Raw genomic sequence first — 25,620 nt, 5'->3', positions numbered from 1 at the left:
CTAAGGCATGTAGAACTGCAAGGAGTTCCTTTTCATGTATGCCTAGAGCTTGCTCAACAGGATCGAGCCTTCGACTTTCATAGCCTATGGCGTGCCCTTCTTGAAGCAAAACAGCTCCAAGGCAATCACCACAAGCATCACATTGGACCTCAAATGGCTTTGAGAGATCCGGTAGTGTAAGCACAGGTTGAGAGATAAGCTTTTCGAAAGTGTTGTTCTTCTTGGCAGACCATGTGTACCTAACGTTTTTCTTTGTTAGGTCATGTAGTGGTCCTGCTATTAGTGAGAACTTTTCTATGAAGCAGCTATAGTATGTGCACATACCTATAAGCTTCTTAACTCATGAAGATTCCTTGGTTTAGGCCATCCTTTTATTACCTATAACTTTGATGGATCCATATGGATGCCATCTTGAGAGATAATGTGACCTAAATACTGAATCTCTTGTAAGAAAACTTCACTTTTCTTTCGATTAACATAAAGTTTATTCTCTCTTAGAACTTGAAATATTACCTGGAGGTGTCGCTTGTGTTCGTCTAATGAATTAGAGTAGATGATGATATCATCAACCAGTAAAGGTTTGGTGAGGCCTGAATAGCTTCTCCATCAAGCGGTTGAATGTGGCTGGTGCATTGGTCAAGCCAAAAGGCATGACAATGTATTCATAAAGACCAAACGTAGTGAGAAATGCGGTCTTTACAATGTCTTGATCAACTATCCTTATTTGATGATAACCACTTTTTAGGTCAATCCCACTGAAGTAGGTGGAGCCTTGTAGCTTATCAAATAGGTCTTCTACCTGTGGAACGGGAAACCTATTTTTGATAGTGATCCTATTTAGTGCTCTATAGTCGACACACATACAATATGTGGCGTCTTTCTTTTTCACTAGTAGCACAAGAGAACAAAATGGAGATGAGCTAGGCCTAACCATGCCCTTCTCAACTAACTCATGCACTTGCCACATGATCTCCTCTTGTTGAGCTTGAGAAACTCTATAAGGAGGTTTGTTAGGCGGTGAACTTCCTGGAAGAAGTTCAATTGCATGGTCATCATTACCTCATTTAGGAGGTAGCTCACAAGGGATTTCGTCAATAAAGACATCTTGAAACCCCTTGAGAAAATTGGATAACTCTAATTCCTTTTGGTTGTGTATATTTTCTTTTGCTAAAACATTAGGTTCATTTTTATAACCTTTAACAAAAATCATGTACATGGAAATAGAGCTCTTTATTGACTTGTTGAAAGCTTGAGTATGTACAATGGGTATAGTGTTACCCGTTTCCTTAGCATCTATATGCATATCTTTAAAGGAGATTCTCCTTTCAAGGAATTTAACATTGGCAACCATGCAATCAAACCATGGTGCCCCTAGGATTACACCCTCATGCTTGAGAGGAGAGATAAAGAAGTCCTCTTTGTCCACATAGCTTTGGACATGGAGCCTCAAGTTCCCGATTAAGGGAGTGACTGAAGCTTCTTGCCCCTTGAAAGCACCGTCTGCGGGGTAGGACATCTCCCATTTCGTAGGTTTGTATGCCTAGCTTGGTGGCCAACTCTATAGGTATAAAATTATGAGTAGAACCGGGGTCAAAGAGAATAAAAGCATCCTGTTCTCTTACCTTTCCCCAAGCATGGCATAGAGGAGATCCTTTGTGGTGAGTTTCCTCCTCTTGGATTTCGACCAAGGTAGCTCTAGGAGGATCATGGTGGTTGTTCTTTTGGGGACAAGCGCAATACGCATGCCCTTGTTCGCCGCACTTGAAACACCGGTTATCCTTGCGATAACGCTCAAGCTCTTCAGGAGAGAGTTTATTTTTGTCTTTATAAACTCCCTTCTCTTTAGCTTTGTTGGAGTTTCCCTCATGAGACTTTTGGACATTGTCCTTCCCCTTAGGCTCATTGGAACCCTTGTTTTCAGTGGGCTTAGAAATCCTCTTAGCCCTTGTTTGGAAATTGATTCAAGAGGCCACCATGTATGATGTATTACCGCCAATATGGTGCATGGCCTTTGGGAGTTGACATACTCCGCCATTTCTTCGGTTAAGCACGCACACAATTGCTGGTTTTGCTCTCCAAAATCCAACTTTTTGAAGACAGTGGCTTTGAGTTGTAGGTCCCAAAACTTGTCTACATATTTGTGGATGGATTCATAGGGAGAGAGCTTTAAGCTTCACCATTCGGTGAGTACTTTGTCTTTGGCATCGGTGGCCCAAAACTGCTTCATAATGGAAGCTCGTAAAGCTTTCCATGTTCGTGGAGCTTCAATGTTGGCCCGTAGGCTAGACCACCATTGTCTGGCAGACTTTTGAAAGTGCATAGCTACATGGCGTAGCTTAGAGGACTCCGTGAAGCCCTCATCTCCGAACGTTGCATCAAGTTGTTGGATAAAGGCCAAGACTTTGTCTGTAGCACCAAAAGTGCTATCATAAGTAAGGAAAGAGATGCTCTTCCCTCCGTCTTTGAGCTTCTTGATCTTGGATGACCTCTTCCACGCGGCATAGGATTTCCTATGGCCTCTTCTTTTTGATGGTTCAAAGGTTGCACCATCACTTTCTTCAGAAGATGAAGAATTTGAGGAAGATGGAGAAGAGGGTGACCTCTTTCTCGCCTTTTTCTTGCCTTGATCTTTGTTGTCTTCACCATCACTTTCATAGACGGAGAAGAGGGTGTCCTCTTTCTCGCCTTTTTCTTCTCTTGCTTTTTGTTTCCCTCTTTGAAGTATGGTATGGAGAAGTATGCGATGGTCTTCTCCGTTTTGGAGGTGATGGAGAGTGTTTAGCCTGGGTCTTCGTGGAGCCATCTCCATCGAGGTGGCAGGAGACTCACTTCTTTCTCGTTCCTTAGGTGGAGGCTCTTGAATTCTCCTTTGAGAAGGAGATGCATCATCAAGGAGCAAATTTTTGAGCCTTCGTAGGGATCCTCTTCTTTGTCCAGAATCGGAGAGAGACATCTTTTGGAAGTCTCACAAGGAGGCTTCCTAGGTGTTCTCTCATCATGGTGGGGAGCTTGGAGAATCCCATGAGCACGAAGCTGCCGTTGCACTTCACTTTGGAGGGATGGATTGCCCATGGCTTGTTGAAGCCTAGAAACAAGATAGTCAACAAACATCGGGGCATCATTAGTAGCTTGCTCATTAGCAAAATCAAAGTTATCAACATTAATTTCACTCTCTTTACTATTGTCAGCCATTCTAACAACTTTTAGGTGTAAACTTTTTAGGTGTACTTTGGCACTTCAAGCCCTAGTTGCTACTCCTCTTTACCCCTTTAGAAAAAGCACTCAAGCTACTGTACCCATGGCTCGAATACCATTAATTGCAAGGAATAGAAGAGAGTGTCGTTCAACACCAAAACAACACCGGCTCCTGTTAAGCTTCTAATAGCTCAATAGTGGTTAAGCCATAGGCAAGCCCCATAGAACTCCACTATTAAGACCATAGCTCTCGACGGTGATGCCACGTTAATTGCACAAAGGCAGGCGCACTGCAAGGCTGAAAAATCCCTATTCTACTTACTCACATGCAATTAATAGTACCAACCATTTATAGCTAGTTTGAGGACCTCCCTTCTTGAGTAAGAAAAGAGAAACCTTGTGCTCTGATACCAATGTAACATTCAATGGCCTAGTAACTTGTGTGTAGTGGAAAATAGTGAGCATTTTATTAGAATGGATTCCTGATGAGATTAACAAGAGTGCTTGGGTGGAGAGAGCAACAAAAGCATAACACCTAGTTAGATAGCATGAACAATACTTCAAAAGAGAGAGAAATTAAGCAATTGACAACAGTTGAGGACTGGATTTGCATGGAGCCAGTCCCCCCTCCAAAAGGTTTGGTATTATGGTTTCTCCCATTAAGAGAGACATTTTACAATACAATTTCTTGTGTTCCTTCAATACTAGCTAGTGCAATGAAGATGGAAACTTCATGCACTATGCAAAACACTTATCAAACACAACATCAATTCCCTCACGCTCTCAGAACCAAGACCTCACACACCTTCGAAGATGGTGAGAGCTAGCGGGGTATGAGAGTAGATTGAGAGGAAGAAGGAGTATTCTTACGAGAAAGATGTACATCTCCTCACATAATCACTCATATTAGCATAGCTTAGCTTAGTAATTAGCATGGTAGAGGAGATGAGCATGCATTGAAGCTTGGCTCTTGGTTGGATTTGCATCACAAAGCCAAGAGTTGTTGGTGTAGGCCTTCCTTCTCACAAGCTTGGAGTAGGTGATAAGCTTTTCATTAAAGCTTGAGAAGGAGAGAGAGTCTTCTTTACTTCACACATGAGATAGTGACAGTGTGTAGGTGATAATGCCTTTGAAATATCAGCCCCCTCTCTCTCTCTTGGTCGACCCCCCTTGCTAATTAATCATGCTAGCATCCTATTGGACCTCCCCAAGCTTAGCCAATGACAATTAAGCAGCATAAGTGATAGCCTTTTGACATGTGTCTCCCTTTCCCCTTTTGTGAGAGCTTTAGGTAATTATTTAATTCAACTAGACTCTCATTGGACCCCTTTGCCTCCTGGCAAATAGGAATCAGGCAAGCCATTAGGCTGCTGAATGCTCATTGGTCCCCTTGGGAGACTGTCCAATAGTCTTCTAGAGAGCTTAATTCTTATTGGTTCTTTTATTAAGTGTTTTAAAATTAATTAAACAAGATTTACTCTAGCCTAATTCTCATTGGTCCACCTCCAATGCCATCCAATAGGATTTGATTACACCTTGTGGGCATCTAGGCTAGGGAGCTGACCATGTGTCCCTCTTTCCCCTTGTGTACAAAGGGAGCTTGTGTGTGTGTGTATGAGTTTCTCTCTCATCCCCTACTTCTTGGGCTCGCCCCCTCCTATGTAGGGCTTGACAAAGACTTTTGGGACACACACAAAGCATCCAATTTTCCCTAAAGTTGACCTTTGGACACAACCTTTGAATTTTGGAAGTCTTAATGGGCTGAACCTTAAGGTCTTTTAAGCCCATTGTTGCACAAAGCTCTTTTGCAGATGGCCCCCCCCTTTGGATCCCTATTTTCCCTCCTTTGGATCCCTACTGTGGTCGGTCTTCTAACTTAACCAATATTCTAGCTTTTTCTCCCCTGGCACTTCCCCATATCAAATTATCAGTTTAACATGAGAAAATCATTTAGGAGAATTAGATATTGATTATTATGACACTACACGTGCTTTTCCTTCTAAGTTCTCACCTTGGTTCTTTACAACATCATAGCCATGGATCTTCTCTACCCATCACCTCCCCATAACTAGTCTCTGCCATGCCGAGGCTCGAGCCACATGCCCTCAGGCAGCCTCTTGCCGCGCCCTTCAACAGCCTCCATCAGGCTTCTTACTGCTCCTCGTTTCCTTGCTCAACATTGCCCGCGTGTATAATTGCTATTGTACCACTATGCATACCTTCCCCCCCTCAAGACAATGCAACCCCAAACAGATATAGCATGGCATGCCGCATGATGAGAGAGAGAGAGAGAGAGAGAGAGAGAGAGAGAGAGAGAGAGAGAGAGAGAGAGAGAGAGAGAGAGAGAGAGATTGATTGAATTATCATCCACGGGGGTCATATATGGTCCATGGGACCATGACAAAACATTACAGCAGTTTCTTTTAGGTGAAAGCAATCGATACATATCAGTTAAGGACTGAGAGTCCATCAAAAGGGTAGAAGAAAATAAAATATGGGGGGGGGGGGGGGGGGGGGGGGAGGGCTGTGAGGGGGGAGTTGGCTTTGAAGCTCGAAACTCTTGAATGATGGCTTTGTCGCCTCGATAAACTGCCCATTTCCCTTGTTTGCGAGCTTCGTGCATCTTTTTGAGCTCGCTTGCTGTGACCTTGAGTTGATTTGCGGTTAGTTCCTTTGTAATCCAAAGTTTTTTTCACTTGAGAAGGTGGGATTGGCGTAGCATCTTCATCCGTTCTTCTTTGTCCTTTAAAGTGAGGATACAGTGCCCAGGTGGCACGTGCTTGTGTGTGTCATTAATCCAGGAGACGGATTCGCGCTCGATCTTAATTGGTTGAAGGATGGCATTAAGCTTGGCAATTGCTTCTTCTAGGGTGTCCTCGTCAGTGCACCATGGGGATTGGAGCCCCCCAATCCTGACCTTGAGGCCAAGAAATTCTTGGAGTCGGCATTCTTGCAGGACTTCTTGTCGGTCTGATTATGTGTTGTGTCATGTGCTTCCTTCTGAACGGCTAGGACAGATTTGGCGAGTGAGGCTTTAACTTCGTTTGTTTTGGCAAGGAGTGCTTGGCTCTCTGCTTCTTTCGTGTCCTCCAAGTTATGCACATGTTCCTTAAGTCTTTCATTCTCCTTAATGAGTGTCTCGATCTGGGCCTCCAAAGCTGTGGTCCTAGCATCTTGACAGTTCGTGGGATCCTTCCTTGGAGTAGCCGCCATTGCAAGAAAACTCTTGCGGCTGTTTGAGGCTGGTGTAGCAAAAGCTGACATTGCACTTGATGAGCTGAACAAACAACGAAGGTTTACATGTGGGAAAGATACCTAAAGTAAGGTAGGCTTTGATCAAGGCTTCAAAAAGAAAACCGTGTGTAAAAAATGGTCTCGACAAAGTGAAAGCTTCACTGACGGCATTTCTGTGAGCTGTGTTGAGGGCAAAATAGCCTCCCACAGGATTGCGTTCGAGTTGCAACTAGGGTTCTGCTGTTTAGAGAGAGAGAGAGAGAGAGAGAGAGAGAGAGAGAGAGAGAGAGAGAGAGAGAGAGAGAGAGAGAGAGAGAGAGAGAGAGAGAGAGAGAGAGAGAGAGAGAGAGAGAGAGAGAGAGAGAGAGAAGCTAGCTGCTGGAAACGCAGGGAGATGGACTCGATGAAATCTTCGAGTGACTTGCGTATGATTGCTGTGTTGGGCCTCTACTCAAGAATCGTCGGGCAGGCCACGGACTGCTGCTGTGACTGGGGGGGGGGGGGGGGGGGGGGGGGGGGGGGGGGGGGGGGGGGGGGGGGGCTATTCTTAATGTCTCCCACAAGACTGTCCCTCACCCTGGGGGGGACACAAGAGAGCAGTTCGAGTTCGAGTTGCGGCTAGGGTTCTGCTATTTTGAGAGAGAGAGAGAGAGAGAGAGGTCCCTAACAAATCAAACCTAGTATTTCTAGAGAGATCCGCAAACACAGATCTGATATTTTGATGCCATTTTTAGAATCATAGCTTGATAACCCCTTGAAAGTCATGATCTCTTCGAGGATCAAGAAGTGCTCTTCTAAATTAATGATTCCGTTGGTATGGGCTTTGCAAGTTTGCAATAAGTATTTACTATCCCTTTCAACCAATAAAAAATTATGCGTTTTTAAAAAATAACTTCTCCTTTTTCATTAGCAAAAAGGGAAAGCATCACTAAAGCCTCACCCATTTGGGGCAGGCCAAAAACTTCTTTCCTTATTGTGCGCGTGTGTGGGGGGGGCGGGGGAAGAGGAAACTGAAATAACCTTTCTATCACCCAAGTGGGTTATCTAGGTTCTCTCTCTAGTAACTGATTTTGAGTTCAATTCTCGTCAGAGATATCTTCGAGGTCTCTTGAGATTGTTCTTTACGTAAGAGGTCTTGAGTTCAAAACTCATCGGATTGGGATTGTTCCAATGTTAACAACCCCCCCCCCCCCCGCGGGGGCAATCAAGTTTCCCGCCAAAATATGTTGTTTGTCTTTATAAACCGCATGCTGCGATTTCATTGCGTTGCCCTCTCGCTGCGGCAACGATCCTCTGTGCACTCACCCAGCTCCTTCGTGAAGAAGCTCACCATGGCAGCAGCAGAGCCGCTGGAACCCATCCCCAAGCTTGCCAAGCTGGAGGTCCCTGTCTTCAATGGCTCCCTCCATAAACCAAAGCTCCTCGTCAAGAAGCTCTCCGCTAACGCGATCACCCCCTCTCGCGGCTCCTCCTTGGCTGCAGGTTATGACATTTCTAGGTAACCTCCGTTTTCGTGGCTGCTTTTCTAAGCATTCCCTTCTTTGGAAACCCTATAGTGCATTTCACAGAGAAAGCTGGATGTCTTCACGACCGGCTCTTTTTGGTCTACCTTCGCAAGCTTTGCCCAACTTTATTATGATTTTCCATTGCTATCGTACATGCAAATGTCGCAGATTTTGGACATGTCATTGACAAGAACTGCTGTCTGCTCAGCTTAAGTTCTAGGCTGTCATTGTTTGAGCGCTAAAGAAGATCATGGTTGCAAGTGATGCTCTTTTCAGAAACTTGCACGTGCAATTCGTTTGTTAATGTCCAGGGGGCAACAACTCAGGACTTGTGCTGTTTTTCCTGGTTTTTCTTATACGCTTAGGCTTGCTTAAATTTGTGCATTGGTGTACAGGTTTTCAAGGTCTGCATGTAGTGCAGAGCCCTTGCCTGTATGCTTACATCTTCTTTTGAGTATGGATTAAAAGAGGGCTCTTGCTGTCGTTTTGAGGAGGTAAACATTGGCAAACTAAGCCTTCCTTGCATCTAGGGTTGCCATGGATTCCTTCAGCTTGTGCATGGCGCTTTTGACGTCTGTGTAGACTTTTGGTTCCTTCTTGCATCCAGGGCTACCATGGGTTCTTTCTGGGTCTTTTTGGTTGGCTTTCTGTTCTTTAGCTTTTCCTTGTTTCTCTTTCTTTGTAATTGAAAGCTGGCACTTTTGTACAGTGCGTATGAAGATGTCGTACCTGCTCGTGGAAAGGCTCTTATCAAAACTGACCTCTCCATTGCAATTCCAGAAGGGACATATGCGCGCTTAGGTTCGAATGTCTTTCATATTGTGTGACTTCATTGGCATGCAAGTTAAATGCGATCGAAACCGTAAGACGGATGCTGATTCATATAATTTAGCTCTATCTCTGACATGGCTCAACTTTGATGCTTTAATGTTAACAGCGCCTCGATCTGGTCTTGCGTGGAAACACTCAATTGATGTTGGGGCAGGAGTGATCGATGCTGATTATCGTGGACCAGTTGGGGTGGTTCTGTTCAATTTTTCTGATCAAGACTTTACTATTAAGGCCGGTGATCGTGTTGCTCAGCTTATTTTGGAAAGGATCGTTACACCAGAGGTCATAGAGGTGGATGATTTAGAAGCAACTGTGCGAGGAGAGGGTGGGTTTGGCTCAACGGGGATAGCCACTGTTCTTCTTCCAAGCTCATAAACATCATTTCTTGAAAAAGATGTATGAGGGGGATTTGATCCCCTCCAAACTATACATGTTAGGAGCAGATAGTAAAGGCACATTGGTTTATCTCTCGTTTGTGGTGGTACCTTTGCCTGGTGAGTCTTTTTCAGCGTATCTGGCCTCTTCATCTATATATATTTATTTATTTAACCAGCTCAGAAGTGAGCATTTATTTATATGGTTTATCTTGATGATGATGGTGTTTTGTTCCCCCTTGACTTAGTAATATCATTACTGTCGTTCATATCTGAGCATTAAAGTTTGATTGAAACAGTTCTGTATTAATTTTGTTCAGTTATCAATGGTCATGGGCATTAGCCACAACCTAATTTACACATTTTGAAGGTTAGGCTGATTATGGAGTAAAGTGAATTCTTCCATTTTTATGTAGAGTTCTTTGTATTTTGGCCTATTTTTGAATTTGGTCCCAAATCACAACCTTAGTGGTAAAATTAAACACATTGACTGTATGCACTGTCGGAATCGGACGAGAATGGAATGAATCTGGACTTGGACCATTGATGCTCCAATTCTCTTTAGATTTCAATCTGAACTTGGATAATCGTTATAGTCGACCTTACATTATGTTAGACATCTTTGAAAATGCTTACGTGCACGTGGTGCCTTGTTGCACTGAAAGTTGTAAAAATCACCAATTTTCCCTACACAAAAGTAGAGCTATCAAGCTTTACATAGTTGCTAGACCAGAGTGTATTTTATACCTTGCATTGGAGAACTAGTATTCACCACCGCTCAGAGCTCAGCACTAGTTGCATCTCTATTTATGTCTTTTGAGTACATGCTTTGTTGGAGAGTTGTATGCTCCACAATCAACGTACTTCAAAGCAACATCTGTAAACAAGGAGAGCGCCCTTTTCTTTTGGTGTGACTAAACATTCCTTATTAGAGATACTACCCCATTAGCATCTTAGATGAATGAACACTCCTTGTTAGAGATACTCCCCTATTACTATCTTTAATAGCACCGCAGCATTGCAGTTTCCTACTGACTTGCAGTCATACCAAAGGGTATGACTAGTAGAGAGAACTTGCATGCTCCTCGAGATAAATAATGTAAAAGGGCGAAACTCTTGGGAAAGTTACACACCCTCACACAAGTAGACTATGATCCCACTCAAGCTTCATTGCCCCAAACAAAAAGAGCTCATTGGCACTTTTAATTGGATTAGCATAAAGTACATATAGTCATGTTACTGAGTACATAATTCCATTCATATGTTAGATATGGTCTCAAGTTAGCCCAAATTAATGATCCTACTGGTCATACCGATAACAATAGGGAGAATGGATATTGTGGCAAAGGGTTTTTGTTCGGTTAGATTCCAAGAGGTCTTCGTCATGTCAAAGATACTTGATAAAGGTCCCCTCTTCTTCAACAAGACTACGGTATGAATGGTATGGAAGCCAATATTTGACTCAACAGAATCCATACGGTTTGGGTCAAGTTTCCGGGATTGCTTAGGTGGCTTTGGGATAACCTCAGGATGGTGGTCAATTAGTTGGGCACTCCCTTGTTTGTTCTTAACAAGAGAGGCTTGGGCGGATCCTCTAATCGGGTTTGTATAGGTTGGAACATTTTCAAAACTCCATCAAAGCATGGTGATCAATGTTGGAGATGGGTTGATAACTATTCCGTTCAACTTCGGGACTTTGGGGTGTGTTTCGAGTGTAATAAGTAGAATCCCACAATGCAAATCCCCAAGTCATGCAATGAAAATGCGTTAGTTTTTCTAGCTTGTACACCTAAGTTTACGACATTCACAGCTACATCGGTTGTACAAGTCCCATGTTTAAAGTGGGCCAAAAGGGTAAAGGCAATGGCAAAGGATCCCATATCACTTGGATTTGCAAGAACCTTGAAAGAGAAAGGCTTTGTTCCACCCTCCACCCGATTCAAAGGAGGAACGTGTGTCGTCTCGCTTCATAGCCCCTTTGTAGTGTTGAAAGAAAAGAAATCCCATGACTTAGAACCCCTCGATTCTCGGAGGTCCAGGTAGAAAGTGATTGGGGTTGGATGTTGAAGAATTCGTCTCTCCCTCTAATGATGGATACTCTTGCTATCCATTCTTGGAACAATTGTAGGGCCATCCAGGAGCACCACTCGGATGTTAGTCGCAAGAGAAAGCGGGCTTTAGGACAAAATGCTTGAATTCTATAGAGAAGAAAATGACGGGTTCATATCCTTACCATAGTGAATGTATATGATCCTTGTAATGCCAAGGATAGAGCTAAATTATGGATGCATCTCATAAATACTTCTATAGAAAGTGAGTGGTTGATGGTTTGGGATTTCACTATGGTAGAGAAGAGAGGGACATAACAGGTTTCGCCAGCATGCTAACTAGCACCAAAAAATTTCATTGGTTGAGCTTGTGTGAGAAGAGGACTATGGTTGATTTGTGGGAGGTGGGCCCTTGGAACAACAAGTTTGGGTTCACCTACACAAGTCTCTTGTATGTCTATATTGCCTTCAGGCTTGACAAATGTTATTGCTCTTGCCAAGCTCACTGGATCTCGTTGATGTTAGAGATGAAGGTGATTTTAACAAAAAGCCTATCAAATCACATGTCCTTACACATTCAACTCAAGAAAGCTAAAGGAGAGGGGCAAACCTCGAAAGGTGAGAAAAAGCTTCTTCCCACAAGGACAAACCTGCTCAAAGATCGACTTTTAAGAAGCCTCACCAAGAAAGCATTGGGGAAGCTCAAGAAAGACGTGGATCTCAATAAATTGGGGTACAAGCGTCTTTGCCTTGTCCGATCGCGTAAGCAATGGACGTCTGTCCATTGATACCACTTTATTCTTGTACATATACTAAGAATAAGAAGCTCTTCACTTAGAAGTTGATTCTACCTACACACTGTCTACACTCCTCCCCTTCCGCATGTACACCGCACCATGCATCCGTGCACACACTCTTGAACTGGTCTTAGAGCTTCGGTTTTGTGCGGATGTAGTGCGATCGTTGAGTCGATGGCTTCGCAATGACAAGGGCATTAACAACATCAGGCAAGAGAAGCACCGATTGTAGATGTGAGCTTAGGTATGTATATTCAATTTATATAGAGATTGTGTAGCACATTGTTGAATTTTGCAAAGAAATAACAAGAACAATAAGTGTTGCAGCTCGTTTTTGCTGGTTTTGGCTCTCGAAACAGTGGTTTTTGTATATCTTTGGTCACACGGAGTCGGATTGATATGATCTAGGAGTTTAGGTTAGGGTTTTGGCACATTCTGGACATGATGGTGATGTCCATTTTTTGAAATTTTGATCAGAATTCTAGCAGGTGTAACAGCAACAAGTTTATGTTACGTTTTTGAGTCGAAAACGAAAGTTTTTGGCATACCTTTCACACCCCGGAAATATGTGATCTAGGAGTCTACCTTGGAGTTTTGGCTTTTGAGTGTTGAATTTTTTGCAATAGCTTGTCAACAATCTCAACATATCGAAGTTTTGTAATTTGATTCCTAAATTGTAGAGAGTGATGTGGTTTGCATCTTTGGCTATGTATGGCACAATGTGGTGCTATTTGAGAGAGAATTCACTTCGTTTTTGTATATGTAAGTGATGCTTCGAGATGTGACTTTCAGATCTTTACACATCCTAGTGTGGTTTTATGGGCATTGTATGACTGTGTGGGACACTTTAGAGAGTTGTTTTAGCACAGTTTTGTGCAGTTTCATGTTATGTATGCATTATGTCGATATCAATTTAATTAGGTGTAGCTCACAGGTAGCAGATTTATAGGTTTGTAACGTTTTTGGACAGGTACACATCCATAGTCACTCGTTCATGAGTGAGCCAATTTGTAAAGCTTTTGGCAGTACATGTAGACCATTTGTGGATTTGTTTACTGAGACACCGAGTTTTTTTTTTTTTTTTTGTATTTGTAGTTTACTCTTTGATGGTTTAGTGGTCGAGTTTACTCCCACTTTGGTAGTTATCTATATTTTTTTGGCTTGCGGTTTGCGTTGAGTTTTGACTCATTTTGCAAAGGAAACTCTGTTCGTTTTTTCCCGTCTTTTTGCCATAAGAGTTTGCAGTGTTATGACATCTTGTACAGTGGTTGATATATTCCCACTTTGACAGTGATCGAGTGTTTACTTTCACTGTGATGCTTGGACCCAGTTTGGTGTTCTTGTACCTACTCTCGCACGAGTGAGGTTAGCGTATGCTTGTGTAGCTACAGATAGACAATCACACATTTTACAAGTTTTTGCAGGCAGTTTCTCTTATGGGATGCGTTTTGAGCTAGTTTGCTTTTTGCTTGCGTATATGGTTATGCGCTTTACGCTCGATTGAGCTATTTGTCCTAGTTTATGCTTACAGATAACAAATTGTGGAGCTATTTTATGTATATGCAAGCATCGATTTTGTTGCAATTGGTCATGGTTTTCATGCTTGTGTAGTGGGCGAGTGATCTCTCACTTTGTTGTCCTTTTGGCATTCACTTATGCAAACAAATATGTGTGACAGTGAGAGACGACGATCTTGTTCTTGTCGATACGTACAATGTTGGCATTGTGGTCACACAGGACACATTAGGTGCCGTTGTTTCAGACGTATGAGACAACAACGGAGATGTATGCGTGATGCAAATACGGTTTTGATACATATTACAGAGACAATTACAATGGCAGTCTATGCTAGTGACGGTGATGTCATGTTTGCCTTGAGTGTATCTCTTGCAAATATGTCTATGGATAGTACACTTTCTTCACATTGGTTATTAGAGATAGTGATGCTGCTTTCCACTTCACACCATGTCGTGACTGGTTCAACACATTTTCTAGAGGGAGACTTGGTTGCGTGTGACTTGCTGATGGTTTAGTATGTGACATAGTGGGTGCATGAGACGTTTGTTTGTCATTGCCAAGTGGTGCATCATAGACGCTATGACATGTGCGCTATATTCCTTAGCTTAGATAGAGCTTGATCTCAGTGAGATAATTAGAAAATATTGGTTGTAAGACACTTCTTAGAGAGTAGTCTTTCCAAATGCACTGCGGTTCAGTAGTGATTGCCAGAGGAGCCCGTAGCGGCTTGGTATATCCTATGTATGTGTCTGAGGTTCAAAACGACACAGTCTCGATTTTGTTGCTAGCATACTTTGAGCGAGAAACGAGATATGTCTCCTTCGCGGGGTGAGCTCCACCATGTTCACGAGACAGAGCATTTAGCTGTGCAGGACGTGTCAGTAGACTCGGTAAAGATAGAGCAACACTGCTCTAGTGAGACACAACAGGTGTTGTCAGAGTTTGTGCAGACAGAGGTAGAGCAGGTCTGCTCCTTAGAGACATAGACAGAGACGACAGATATGAGTTTTTTTATATGCTCATGCTAGAGGCTGATGAGGTGATATCAGGACACACATCGAGTCCCTATGGATGAGGGGGAGGTGGTCCTCCAGGAGTCAGAGTCGACACATCCATTCATCACAGCCAGTCCTGATGATGCAGAGTATGCACATAGCATAGGGGAGGCGAGTACATGCAGGTTTGTGTAAATTTTGTCAGCGTTTAGGCGTCTCATGTACGATGTGTTAGTGTCAAGGTCCGACCTAGCAGCTAAGTGGGAGCATTTGCAGCAGGGATTGTCAGTCGTGCGATGACTGACACTAGCATGATGCATAATGGAGTTTTGTAGACCATACATAATGGTCTGTGAGATTTACATGCAGGCTCTACGTGGGTACGCACAAGAGCCGATACGACTGCATGTAGATTGACTGTGCGAGCCAGTGGACGTAGGTTGAGAGAGTCTCTCACCTCTTTTCGTATACATACTAGTAGTTTAGCTAGTAGGAACCACTTATCGGCACATTTACCTTTAAGCGGGAGGTTGTTGGGGTACAAGCATCTGTGCCTTGCCCAGCCGCCCAGGCAATGGGCGTTCGTCTATTGACACCACCTTATTCTTGTACATATACTAAGAATAAGGAGCTCCTCACTTAGAGGTTGACTCCACCCACACATTGTCTACTCTCTGCTTCTCCCCTTTTGCATGCAAGTCGCACCACGCACGCACGCATCCCCGCACACACTCTTCACAATAAACCTAATCTTGGGATCTATTCGCTCGAAGCATTCAAAAAGCGATCAAAAGCTCACGCCCTCGGATTGAAAAAACCAGTGAGGCGCACCTCAAGCATCTCACAGAGGAGGTGGCTTGGCTAACTTCAAGAAAGGCTGTTGGGCTAGCTACAAAAGATAGCACAAGCGGTGGCTCCAAGCTTGATTTTATTGGGTAATGACTAGCTCCCGGCAAAACTCTTCGCAGATGACTTGCTCCTCTTCTTGAAGGCGTGTCCCCAAGTTGTGAGAAGATCTCTAGAGATTGTGCAAACGTTTGCCGTGGCCTCGGGTTTCAAGTGTAATATAGAGAAGTCGAGGCTAATCTTCCTATCGAAAAAAACTCCTTTGACCCTTCTGTCTGGATAGAGGAGATTGTCTCAAAAGGAAATATCTTCAGGCACCTGGGAACCCCCTTGGGGATGGATGTAACTCACAAACAAAGGTTTCAGTGGGTTCTAAAGTCAAAACAAAAATGAGAAGATGGGAGTATGCTCTTCTTTCCATTCCTGAGCGAAATTAAAGTGATAAATTCATTTATGCTCTCTTATATTGCCTTCACCATCCCACTTCTCAGGATGGCTAAGTGTCACTGGCTTAAAACAAGTAAATTTTTGTATATGATAAAACAACACAAAAACCCCTAGACCATGACAGTGGGCCAAATGGGAACCAGTCGCTCGACCATTGGACCAAGGAGGTCTCAGATTTCTTAACCTAGTTGCCCATGCCAAGGCCCTATGCGCCAAATTTATGGTCTCATTGGCTAAGCAGGACCAAGCTTGGTCTATCATGACCAAGAATATATTAGATGCAACTAAACTTGGTTTGGAAGGAGGTAAGTGGAAAGGGGTGGAGTTTCACGACAAACATCTAGCCCTGACATGGTCTAGCTTTAGCCTGGGTGGCATCTCCGAGAACTAGCTAGGAAGTGCAAAAGAGCAACTCGGGTATTGGAGTGGGGAAAGAAACCACGTACTTCAAGAACTCTTATCTTGCATTGGTCCCCTGGTTGTCTAAAGTTTTAGGATCACCACAAAGCCCTTATTGGATGAAAATTTCTAGGAAAGTGAATAATAAGGGTATGAATCGGCTTGTTCACTTTTGGGATGGTAACAGCAAGAGCTGAAAAATCATTGACTTTTTGACAACCCAGTACCAATTAAATGGCTTTGAGATATTGTTAGTCAACAGAGTGATAAAAGAGCTTGACAATTTGGTGATGCCAAGCTGTGAATCCGGGATGGAGTGGAACGCTTGGAGATGGCGCCCTGAAGTAGTCTTTTCTGGAAACCCCATTCTAAAGGCATATATCATGCATTCATGCACGAGAATAATTGGTCTAGCCCCCTCCACAAATTATTGAAGAGACAATGGCCAGAAGAACGGTGCGAGGAAGTCATGCAGAACATCTGGAAGTCAAAGTGGCCGTAGTTTATGAAAATGTTTTTGTGGAAGGTGATGTGGGGTGCTCTACCAACGGGCATAAAGATCCAGGAGAGAGGAATTGGATCCGACCGATGCTTGGGGTACAGGGTAGCTAGTGAACTGCTGGCACACCTATTCATGGAATGCCAAGCAATTAGAGGCCTGGCTGGAAAAATATGCAAGTGGGTCCAAAGGACATGGTAGATCAGTTTCTCTAAGATTGATCTGTTCCTTGGTGGCAAGAAGATGGTAAGTCCTGCTCTCCTGATCTGCACTCAAACTGTTAGGTACTTCCTCTTTCACCATATATGGCGGGCGAGGAACCGCCATGTGTTTGAAGGAGACCTTGAGGTGGCAAGCTTCTCAGAGATTATACAAGAAAGCAGAGTGATGATCTATACGCTCGGAAGCAAGCAAGACTCGGGTGACTAGTCTAGGGATACCCAAGCCATGTTGTCAAAGTGCGATAAGTAAAAGCCTTGATCTATAGTTCACCTACGTTTTAAAGCCGGTTATGATTAGACTCGGTGAGAGGCTGTAGTCATCCAATTTGTATTTGTCAGCACCTCAAGGCTTGGTCTGAGCTTGAGGTTGTGTTGTAGTTTTGGTGCTGGGATTAATGCAATTCACTCACAATTTGTGTGTTTTGAAAAAAAGAAAAGAAAAGGAAACCATATACAAGATATCCGCAGAAGTCATCCAGATAGAGAATGCCAATGAGAAGTACATCACCCTCACACTTTACATACAATGTGCTTTCGGTTGAGACTGCTACGAAACCCTTGTTTGGCCAAATGAGTATTAGCTTTATCATACCAAGCACGTGGAGATTGCTTCAAACCATAGAAAGGTCTCTTACATTTGCACAATTTATCCTCTTGTCCTTTCTTGACAAAACCACGAGGTTGCATTACATAAAACTTCTTCAAATATGTCACCATTCAAGAAAGCAATAATAATGTTTGATTGATGTACGTTCCAACCAAAATGAGATGGCAATGCACAGTAGTCATACAACAAGTGGGAGCAAAAGTATCTTCATGATCTGTCTTTTTTTGCTTCCATATGTAGCTTTCCAATGAAATTTTGTTGCAGTAGGTTGCAATTTGACTATTTTGGAATGAAATGCATCTTTATCAACAAATGATACAAAAAAAAACTTGTTCGCCATGTTAGCAACCCATATATTGCCATTTTGACTTTCTTCAATAGAAAAAACAAAATTTGAACAAATATATATTTCTAAGTAAATAATGCAAAAGTAGCAATGTTTTTTTAGAACTTGATGAGAGTAACTATTCGTACAAAGTAAAGCAAGACTTACACTTTGAGTAATTTTTTCCTTGAGGCACGCTTTAACATGAAAGTAGCCAATGTGTAAATTAATCATAGAATCATGTGTGTCAAGATAGATTAAAGCATTTGCAAAGAAGCTATGAAAAAAAAGTCAAGTAAGCTATACAAAACATTCAAATAAGATATGTGTCAATGCTTTATTTTCAATGTGTCAAGCTAGCCATGAAAAACATTTGGGAATAAGCTATGTGTCAATGCTTTATTTTTGCAAGCAAAGATGGAAAATAGAGCATTTGCAAATGAGCAATGGAAAACATTTGTCAAATAAGCTACCTAAATAGATCTTTATTCTAGTATATTATCATAGCTTTACCTCACCATTTAACGAAAGATTTTAAAAATATAGGATATAAAACTTTTCACCTTATTATATCAGGAGCTACACTACAAATTAAAATTTGTTGAATTTGTTAGTTCTGTAGTCACCTTCCTTCCAATTTTTGAACATTATCATTCATATTCTTGGATCATTCCAAGACAATAGTGCATGTGTTGCCCTTAACAAGACTACTTGGCCAAACCTATTACAAAGGTGCGTGTATGTTTTCTTCAATATTTCGAGTTGGCCTTTTTCTTGAGCTTTGATGCTTCTTAAGGTACATATAGCCTAGCTAGTTAAATGCTACTTGACCACTCCATAACTTTCAGATTGATAGAGCAATCCTAAATTCGAGCTCCCACATGTATATTACACTGACATCCACTTTTTTGAAATGCCCTTCAAAGCAACCATCTTTGTGAGAGCCATTCAACATTGTGGTCATTCACTTTGGCAAGCGGTATGAGGCTCTCTCATCTATTGCTCTTGGTACTATCGAACCTAGGATGGCGTATGTATCGTGGATGTGGATCCATGGCGTCAAGCCATTGTGGATAGAGGCAACATCGTGCCTGGACATACCGAATGGCTTACCATGCGCTTTCATGGAGAGACTATTGGCTTGGTGAATGTCTATGCCACTGATTATCCAAGTATGAGAGCAAAGCTCTTGACTAGGATTGCAATTTTTTGACAATGAGGATATCCCTCTTGGAAAAGGAGCACTTGGAGAGACAAGAGGCACAACTATCAAACTGAGGTACACATGTTAACGTGGAAGGATCTGACTCACATTGAGAGAATCAAAGAAGCTAAAACAAAAGAATTGCCAATTCTTGAAACAAGCATAAGAAATGTTGAAATCATTTAAGATGGCCTACCTTTATTAAATGAGCAGAGAAACAAAGAAATGTTAACTAGTGTACTTATCACACACATACTTATGTACTTAATTATGTGTGTGTGTGTGCACATGCGCGAGAGAGAGAGAGAGAGAGGTTTAATGATTAGCTTAAGTTCAAAGTTTGGCATTCAAGAACCAGACAATCATTTAAAAGATGACCACTTAAAGCCATAATTGGCTCATCTCCAAAGCCCAAAAAACACAACCAAACACTAAGGCCCTTGCCATGGGCATGCCAAAAAGGCTACATAATAATCAGAAAATGCTCATGGTTTCAACGGTGAGAATTTTTTCTGATAGAGTTCAGATACTCTTGTTGATACCAGGAATCCCCGCAAGAAAAGCTCAGTTCTCTCACTTGTTAACTGGAACAAAACATCACATGTTGCTTCAAACTTCCTTTGCATCATCAAATATCAAGTAAAGAGTATGTATACTATTCCAGAAACCATAAGTGTGTGGATGTGTGCTGAGTTCGACTCCTGTGTCACCGCAATGGCACCCAAAAGCAGTACAAGACTATGCGGAGTCTTGCCTAATAAAATTGAGTTGCCGATGCTCTTGCCTTGGAAGCATTTACATCCTTCTCAAGTTTCACCCAAAAAGAGAATACATTACCATCATTTAAAAAAGACTGGTCCATGTTCCTTCAAACATAAAGCCCTTCAAACTTTCTACAATTTATATACCCCTTGTTAAGCAAGGGACCAATTTTTGCACATCCAGTCCTATCCAATTTTTGTTCATAGCAGCATGTCTAGACCGTCACTGCCACGTTGCTGGATTCAGAAGAATATACCCAACCCAGCATTGTGGAATCCTTATTAAAGCAAGTGAAATGTTGCAGCATTGTCATACAGTAAGAGAATTTATAGAATACAACCACACTTATGCATCTATGTAGCTCAGAGTTATTTGTTTTGCCTTCTCTTGTCGCATTTCGGGCATGTCGACGTTTCCCAAATCAAAGTTCCCTTATTGAGCTTCTATCTTCTCTGCTTTGTAAAACAATAGTTACCAATCAGATCTTTCCACTAGGAAATGAAATACAAGGTAAGAGCCATTCAAATTATACTGCTCATATGCTTTTCCACCTGCACTGACATGTGTATGTATACTCTCTGAAATATTCTTCATCCGACTGCTAACCTCGGACACTTCCTATTTTCACCTGCTGGTAAACGAAACTCCTTCAACTTTGCTCTGGCTTCCAAGATGGTGGTTTCCTTCAATGTTATGCTCCAGCATCCTTGGAGATCAAGACATTCTAAAGTAAGACAGTTCTCAAGCAATGCCCTTAGTCCAGTATCTGAAAAAGACCCACAAAGTTCAAGATGCGTCAGGCGAGGCATGATCCGTGCGATTGAAGTGGCACCAACACCCCCTCTTATTTCAACAATGTCCAGGGCGAGCTTTTTGATAGAAGGGCAGTGCTTTCCATATGCTTCTACAAGGGCTCTAGATGAAAAAGATCGACCCCTTATGTCCAAATATGTGAGTGCTGTGAACCTGGGTGCCAATTGACACAAGCAGTCTTCTGACAGCGCGCTGTTACGTATTTGCAAAGCTTGAAGTGACTGACCACTGCCAAATACAAGTGATCCAAGGAAAACTTCAAAGATCTAAAATCACTGAATGACATAAAACATTACAAACAAACGAAACACTTCTCTTCAATTTTCCTGCCACTGTCATTGGCCACATGGGATTGGCAACAGGAAAAGAATGCCAAATGGGGTAGCATGCAATGGGAAATGCAGGGAGGATAAGGGAGAAAAAGTGAGGCAAAAAAGTACACATTGCCCCTGACCTGGATCCACCAAGAGGCAACCTGTATGACAGCACCGGGAGTACAGGGTGTGCAAAACAATGGCGGAAACAGGCCCAAAATGAGAAACTACCTCACATAGGCCAGGCACAGCCACAAAACAATCAGCCCCTAGGAGATACTTGGGCACCAGCAGTTCTGCCAAGACTGGCCAGAGGTGTGACAAATTCTACCAGCTTCTTGCTCTACCAAACTCAAAAAGTGAACTTGAGGAGCAGAGCTAGAAGTGGAATCGTTTCGGTCCATTTTCGATCTTTCTTAGAGCACCCTTTTATCATGTAACCAACAATGTACCTATGTTCCTTTGCATACAATGCCCGTTCTGCTTTCTTCAACTTACCACCCGAAATTCCTTGAGCAATTTTTTCATTAGGAGTTAGTTAGTAAAGGTTTTTCAGCTTTTCCTTTACCCTTATCCTTTTTCTGTTTGCTCTTAGAGTTAGATGAAGAATTGAATTGAGAAGAAGGAGAAGGGCTCTTAATAAGATTATCATCAACAACATGTTTCCAATACCCAGCATGGATGATATACTTGATATATTACATTGTTCTACTTGTTTTAGCAAGATCTATCTTTAAAGTGGCTATCATTAGATTAGGATCTGTCTCGGAGATGTATACAAGACCGTGTTCAGGACATCCTTTGCATTGTACGAGTATTAGGCGATGACTTTTGGTATCACAATTGCTCCTGCTACGTTCAACATGATGATTGATAGGATCTTCCGAGATTCAACTTAACATCATGAGCATTCTGTTAGAGTTCAGGCATCTCTATTGGTTCATCCAGTCGGTCCCAAATTCTCCCAGGGACAGGTGCTAGGGAGTGAGGGCTGTTTTGTGGCTCTGCCCGGCCAGTGGGTGCATGTCCAAACACTTGGTAGTTGCATATCCTCTGGTTGCACACAACATGATCATCAGCATTACAGTCAATAGCCATCATGAGAATTTTACAGTGCACAAAACCCATTTTCCCTACTTTAGCCATTTTTCACTTATTATTAATAAGTGACTTTGTTGGGAAACTGAGTAGGGCAATTTGGCCAAGCCGATACATAAGAAAACCTAGCGCTAGCACTTTCTGGCAGAAGAGGTAGCAGATAGCATCTGGAAGTGCACCTTCTTAGCAAGACCGGTAGGGGAACCTAGCGTTTTCAGCCACAAGGACCAGCCAATGTTTTTCCTTGCAGATCAGCCTGGCATTTTCAACAGCAACAGATCAGCACTAGCGTTTTTGCAGATTTCCGGCGATAGATCAGCCCATAGCATCCATGTTTTCCATTTTCAATATTTAGACTCTGTACCGCAGATCTCACTTTCCCGCAACAGATCCTCGCCGCACGGTCAGATCAGCCAGCGTTTGCAGTTTCAGACCGCTATTCGCAGATTTCCGCATCTGCGTTTTCAGCGCATCGTCGTCGCGTCGTTGTCATCGCCGTCGTCACCGACATAGAGTTAGAATTCAGCAGATACAAGATTTGCAGATTTCAGCCCATAGCGTCTTCAGTTTTCAGCCATCTCGTCGCCGTCCTCATCGTCATCGACATCGTCGGCAAGTCCATTGCATTGTAGAGATTTGTGCAATCAATAGTAGACCGCTCTCGCCATAGAGAGTGGGGCCTTCGAAGGAGGGTTTGACAACTTTTCTGGTGTCGTATTCATCTCTCTCTATCTCTCAGTCTCAGTACCTTCATTCATAGCAAAGTTACAAGGGACGGAGGGGACGGGGCTTAGGGATGGGGGACAGCCGGTTCCGGAACGGGGACGGATGGGGACGGACGGCAAATGGCCTGCCAAGTGGGAACGCAGTCAAAACGTCCCGGGGACGGCAGGGAACGGCAAGAGACTTTTTAAAATTTGAAAAACCGACTGTTTCTAGTGGCTAGTTCCTCTCCAACAGCCATATGTTTGAACTTTGAAGCACCCCAATGGCTATAAAAGCCACCCTTTGGGTCCTCATTTCTCGATGTTTTATTAGCACATTTGCGTCTATATGATTCATGTTCTTTGGTCTATTTAGTAAATTTGTGGTCATAGTGATGCTCTATGTGTATGGCACGTGTGTAGGTCAAAAAATGCCAAAAACACTCTTTTTTTATTTTGCCGTTCTGACCCCCGTCCCCATTCCCAACCCCAACCCGCCGTCCCATGTAACTATGATTCACAGTGTTTATCCACTTTGTTTGTGATCATTTGCACTCTCCCACTAAAGGAATAGAAGGCTCTCCCTTCCGTAAGTAAAAGGAACCCTTGAGCAAAGTTCAACATTCACTTCTGTTGTACCTTACATTGTGCCCATGCCGTGGTAGGTTTCCTCGACGAGATCTAGATCTAGCTAGGAGGGGATGCTCTAGATCTATGCTCTCAGAGCATGTTGGAGGTGATGCCCATGTGGAGACCGCGTTAGTGGTCTCATGTGCAAGAGCAGTTGGCAGTAGCAGTCGCAGTTGTGTGCACCTCAGGTCTATCCAATGGCATGTCAGTTCTATGCCAGGCCACCCTTGGTCACTTGAATGAGCAGATTGTTATCAGTATGGAGAGCCTTTCCCAGATCTCTCTCTCTCTCTCTCTCTCTCTCTCAGATGTCCTGTCTCTTTCTACCTCACTGATCTCTCAACTCCACACGTGTGCCTTATTCATGTGTTTGGCATTGCAGGTGTTCTAGATTGGAGTCGAGGTGCCCACAAAATCACGAGCCAGTTCTTGTCTTCATTGCATCTTCCGCTGCCACCTTTGACATGGTATTAGAGCCTTAGGTGTCACGACCACCTTGGAGGCTCAGATTTGGCTGATCCGGTAATGTTTTGGACATGATTGTGAGAGAAGAAGCTTGCTGTTTTTCCCGGTTTTCTCCAAGTTTGGGGCAGATTTGGGTATGTGGAGGCCTTGGATCCTTGTCTACGACTTCCCTATCTTTACCCTTGATTACCCCGACCTCTGTTCACCAAGGGGAACCCGATGGAGGCTTCAGGATGTGTAGGAATGCTAGATTGCCTTGGTTTCTTCCCAAATGGAGTCATGTTACTATGCCTTCCCACAAGGAGAGCAAGCATGCGGTTGTTGGATCCAGAGGGGGAACTATTCATTTCCAGCTTCTTCTTCAGAGAGAAGTGTTAGGACAACAGTAGGATCTTCTTCATCACTTTTGGAGCAAGTTTCTATGGCTGTGTTTACTTTGAGGAGATGGATTGGCAAGTTTGTTGTGCCTTTTGCAAACGCACGCCTTTCTTGGAATTGTCGACGAAGCTACCTATCTGATGGTAGCAGGTTGATGATTTGGTTGCACATTTGTACCAGATCGTGGATTATGGATGATAGAGAGGGATCTCTCCCCTTCTTGAAGCAGAAGATGTTCTTTGATTTTCTCGTCCATCTAAAGATGGAAGTTCCAATTCCGGCTTCAGGTGACTCTTGCTCATCCTGTATGCAGCAGCATGTGTTGGGAGTTGGCTTTGACAGGTAGAGGAAGATACTCCTATCTCCAAGACCACTTCTTGGTTGATCATCCGACTTCCTTGGATGAGGTTTAGAGGTGGAGCATGTGGTGCCAGACCCTTAGCCAACAATGACAACAGTTTGAGGAGGTTTTGATGGAGTATGGACCTCTCCTTTCCCCACGTTCTCTCCTTCCCCGGTGGTAGTGTGGCCCTATAGATTTGGTCACTTCTTTGCCCTCTTGTAAGCTGGTCAGTATCAACTGTGGGACAATTTACGATCCTTGTGAGCTAGTTTATACCAGTTTTAAGACCAGTTTGTAACCTTCAATGGGCAGTCTTCTTCATGATCGACAACAGATTTGTCGAGATCCTTTGGACGACAGGTTTACACGAAGTGTTGACAGTTAGTGGAAAAATCTAGTTCCTACTCCCGCAGTCAGCAACATTTGGATGCTTCTTCTATACATCCCTTTGGAGAGCTCCAACATTGGGGCCAGCCCTTTTCGGGTGCAGATTTGGCAACGGCTGGCTAGCATAGCTAGTTCTTCCCTTGCAGTCTTTTGCCCATCTTTCTAGCATGTTACAAATCAGCCCTAGCCTTCTTCATGGGCTTGTTCCTCGAGCCGGTTCCTTTACTGAGTACACTCCTTTGAGTATTGGAGTCATGTTGTGTATTGGATATTGATTGCACAGTTCAGTTGTGGGTATCTTCTCTTCGGCACAAGTACAAAGGACAGTTCTTGGTGAAGATTTTAAGGAAGCAAGTTACAACAGTGGAAGTATATGTGCTCTTCCAAGTTTGTATGCAGTTTGGTATATTGTATTGGATTCCCATTGGATTGTACCTACAAGTTTAATCTTGGCAGATGCAGAGAGGTGGCGGACATTTGGTTTGATCTCAAGGAGTTTGCTTGAGTAGCTAGGTTCTTATTGGACCCCGACCGCTTCTTTGGCAAACATGATTCGCAGGTGACGACCTTTCACGTCTTCCTATTCTTCGCAGTCCAAGTTTATTGATGCTGTAATTCTCTTTGAGTCTTGAGTTGCATGAGATTCAGGCTTTGCTATTCAGTCACATAGAAAGTAGTTTT

At 43.1% G+C, this 25,620-nt stretch overlaps 2 protein-coding genes across 2 annotated transcripts in view; one reads left to right on the top strand and one right to left on the bottom strand.

Annotated features, from left to right (window-relative positions):
* The first annotated feature begins 7,658 nt into the window (after nt 1-7,658).
* On the top strand, nt 7,659-9,376 carry DUT1 (DUTP-PYROPHOSPHATASE-LIKE 1). The gene is made up of 3 exons (XM_086513586.1): nt 7,659-7,927; nt 8,644-8,735; nt 8,872-9,376. Exons 1-3 carry the CDS (start codon nt 7,677-7,679, stop codon nt 9,138-9,140), a joined length of 612 nt encoding a protein of 203 aa, XP_086369712.1. The 5' UTR covers nt 7,659-7,676; the 3' UTR covers nt 9,141-9,376.
* Nucleotides 9,377-19,390: 10,014 nt separating this feature from the next.
* LOC147457431 (F-box protein FBW2-like) overlaps nt 19,391-25,620 on the bottom strand; it is a 49,538-nt gene continuing 43,308 nt past the window's right edge. The window contains exon 2 of the mRNA XM_086512326.1: nt 19,391-20,848. Coding sequence (XP_086368452.1) covers nt 20,398-20,848 — 451 coding nt within the window. The 3' untranslated portion in view covers nt 19,391-20,397. The remainder of the gene's footprint in view (nt 20,849-25,620) is intronic.

Source organism: Adiantum capillus-veneris, chromosome 5 (genome assembly GCF_014529385.1).
Source record: "Adiantum capillus-veneris isolate H3 chromosome 5, ASM1452938v2, whole genome shotgun sequence".
Classification (NCBI taxonomy): domain Eukaryota; kingdom Viridiplantae; phylum Streptophyta; class Polypodiopsida; order Polypodiales; family Pteridaceae; genus Adiantum; species Adiantum capillus-veneris.
The sequence above is the reverse complement of the archived record's forward strand: the minus strand, read 5'-3'. Positions and strand labels throughout refer to the sequence as shown.

Coding starts and splice junctions, on each gene's coding strand:
- DUT1 (XM_086513586.1), top strand. CDS start 7,677: ATGCTGCGATTTCATTGCGTTGCCCTCTCGCTGCGGCAACGATCCTCT. Junction 7,928..8,643: donor GCAGGTTATGACATTTCTAG/GTAACCTCCGTT, acceptor ACTTTTGTACAG/TGCGTATGAAGATGTCGTAC. Junction 8,736..8,871: donor AGGGACATATGCGCGCTTAG/GTTCGAATGTCT, acceptor TAATGTTAACAG/CGCCTCGATCTGGTCTTGCG.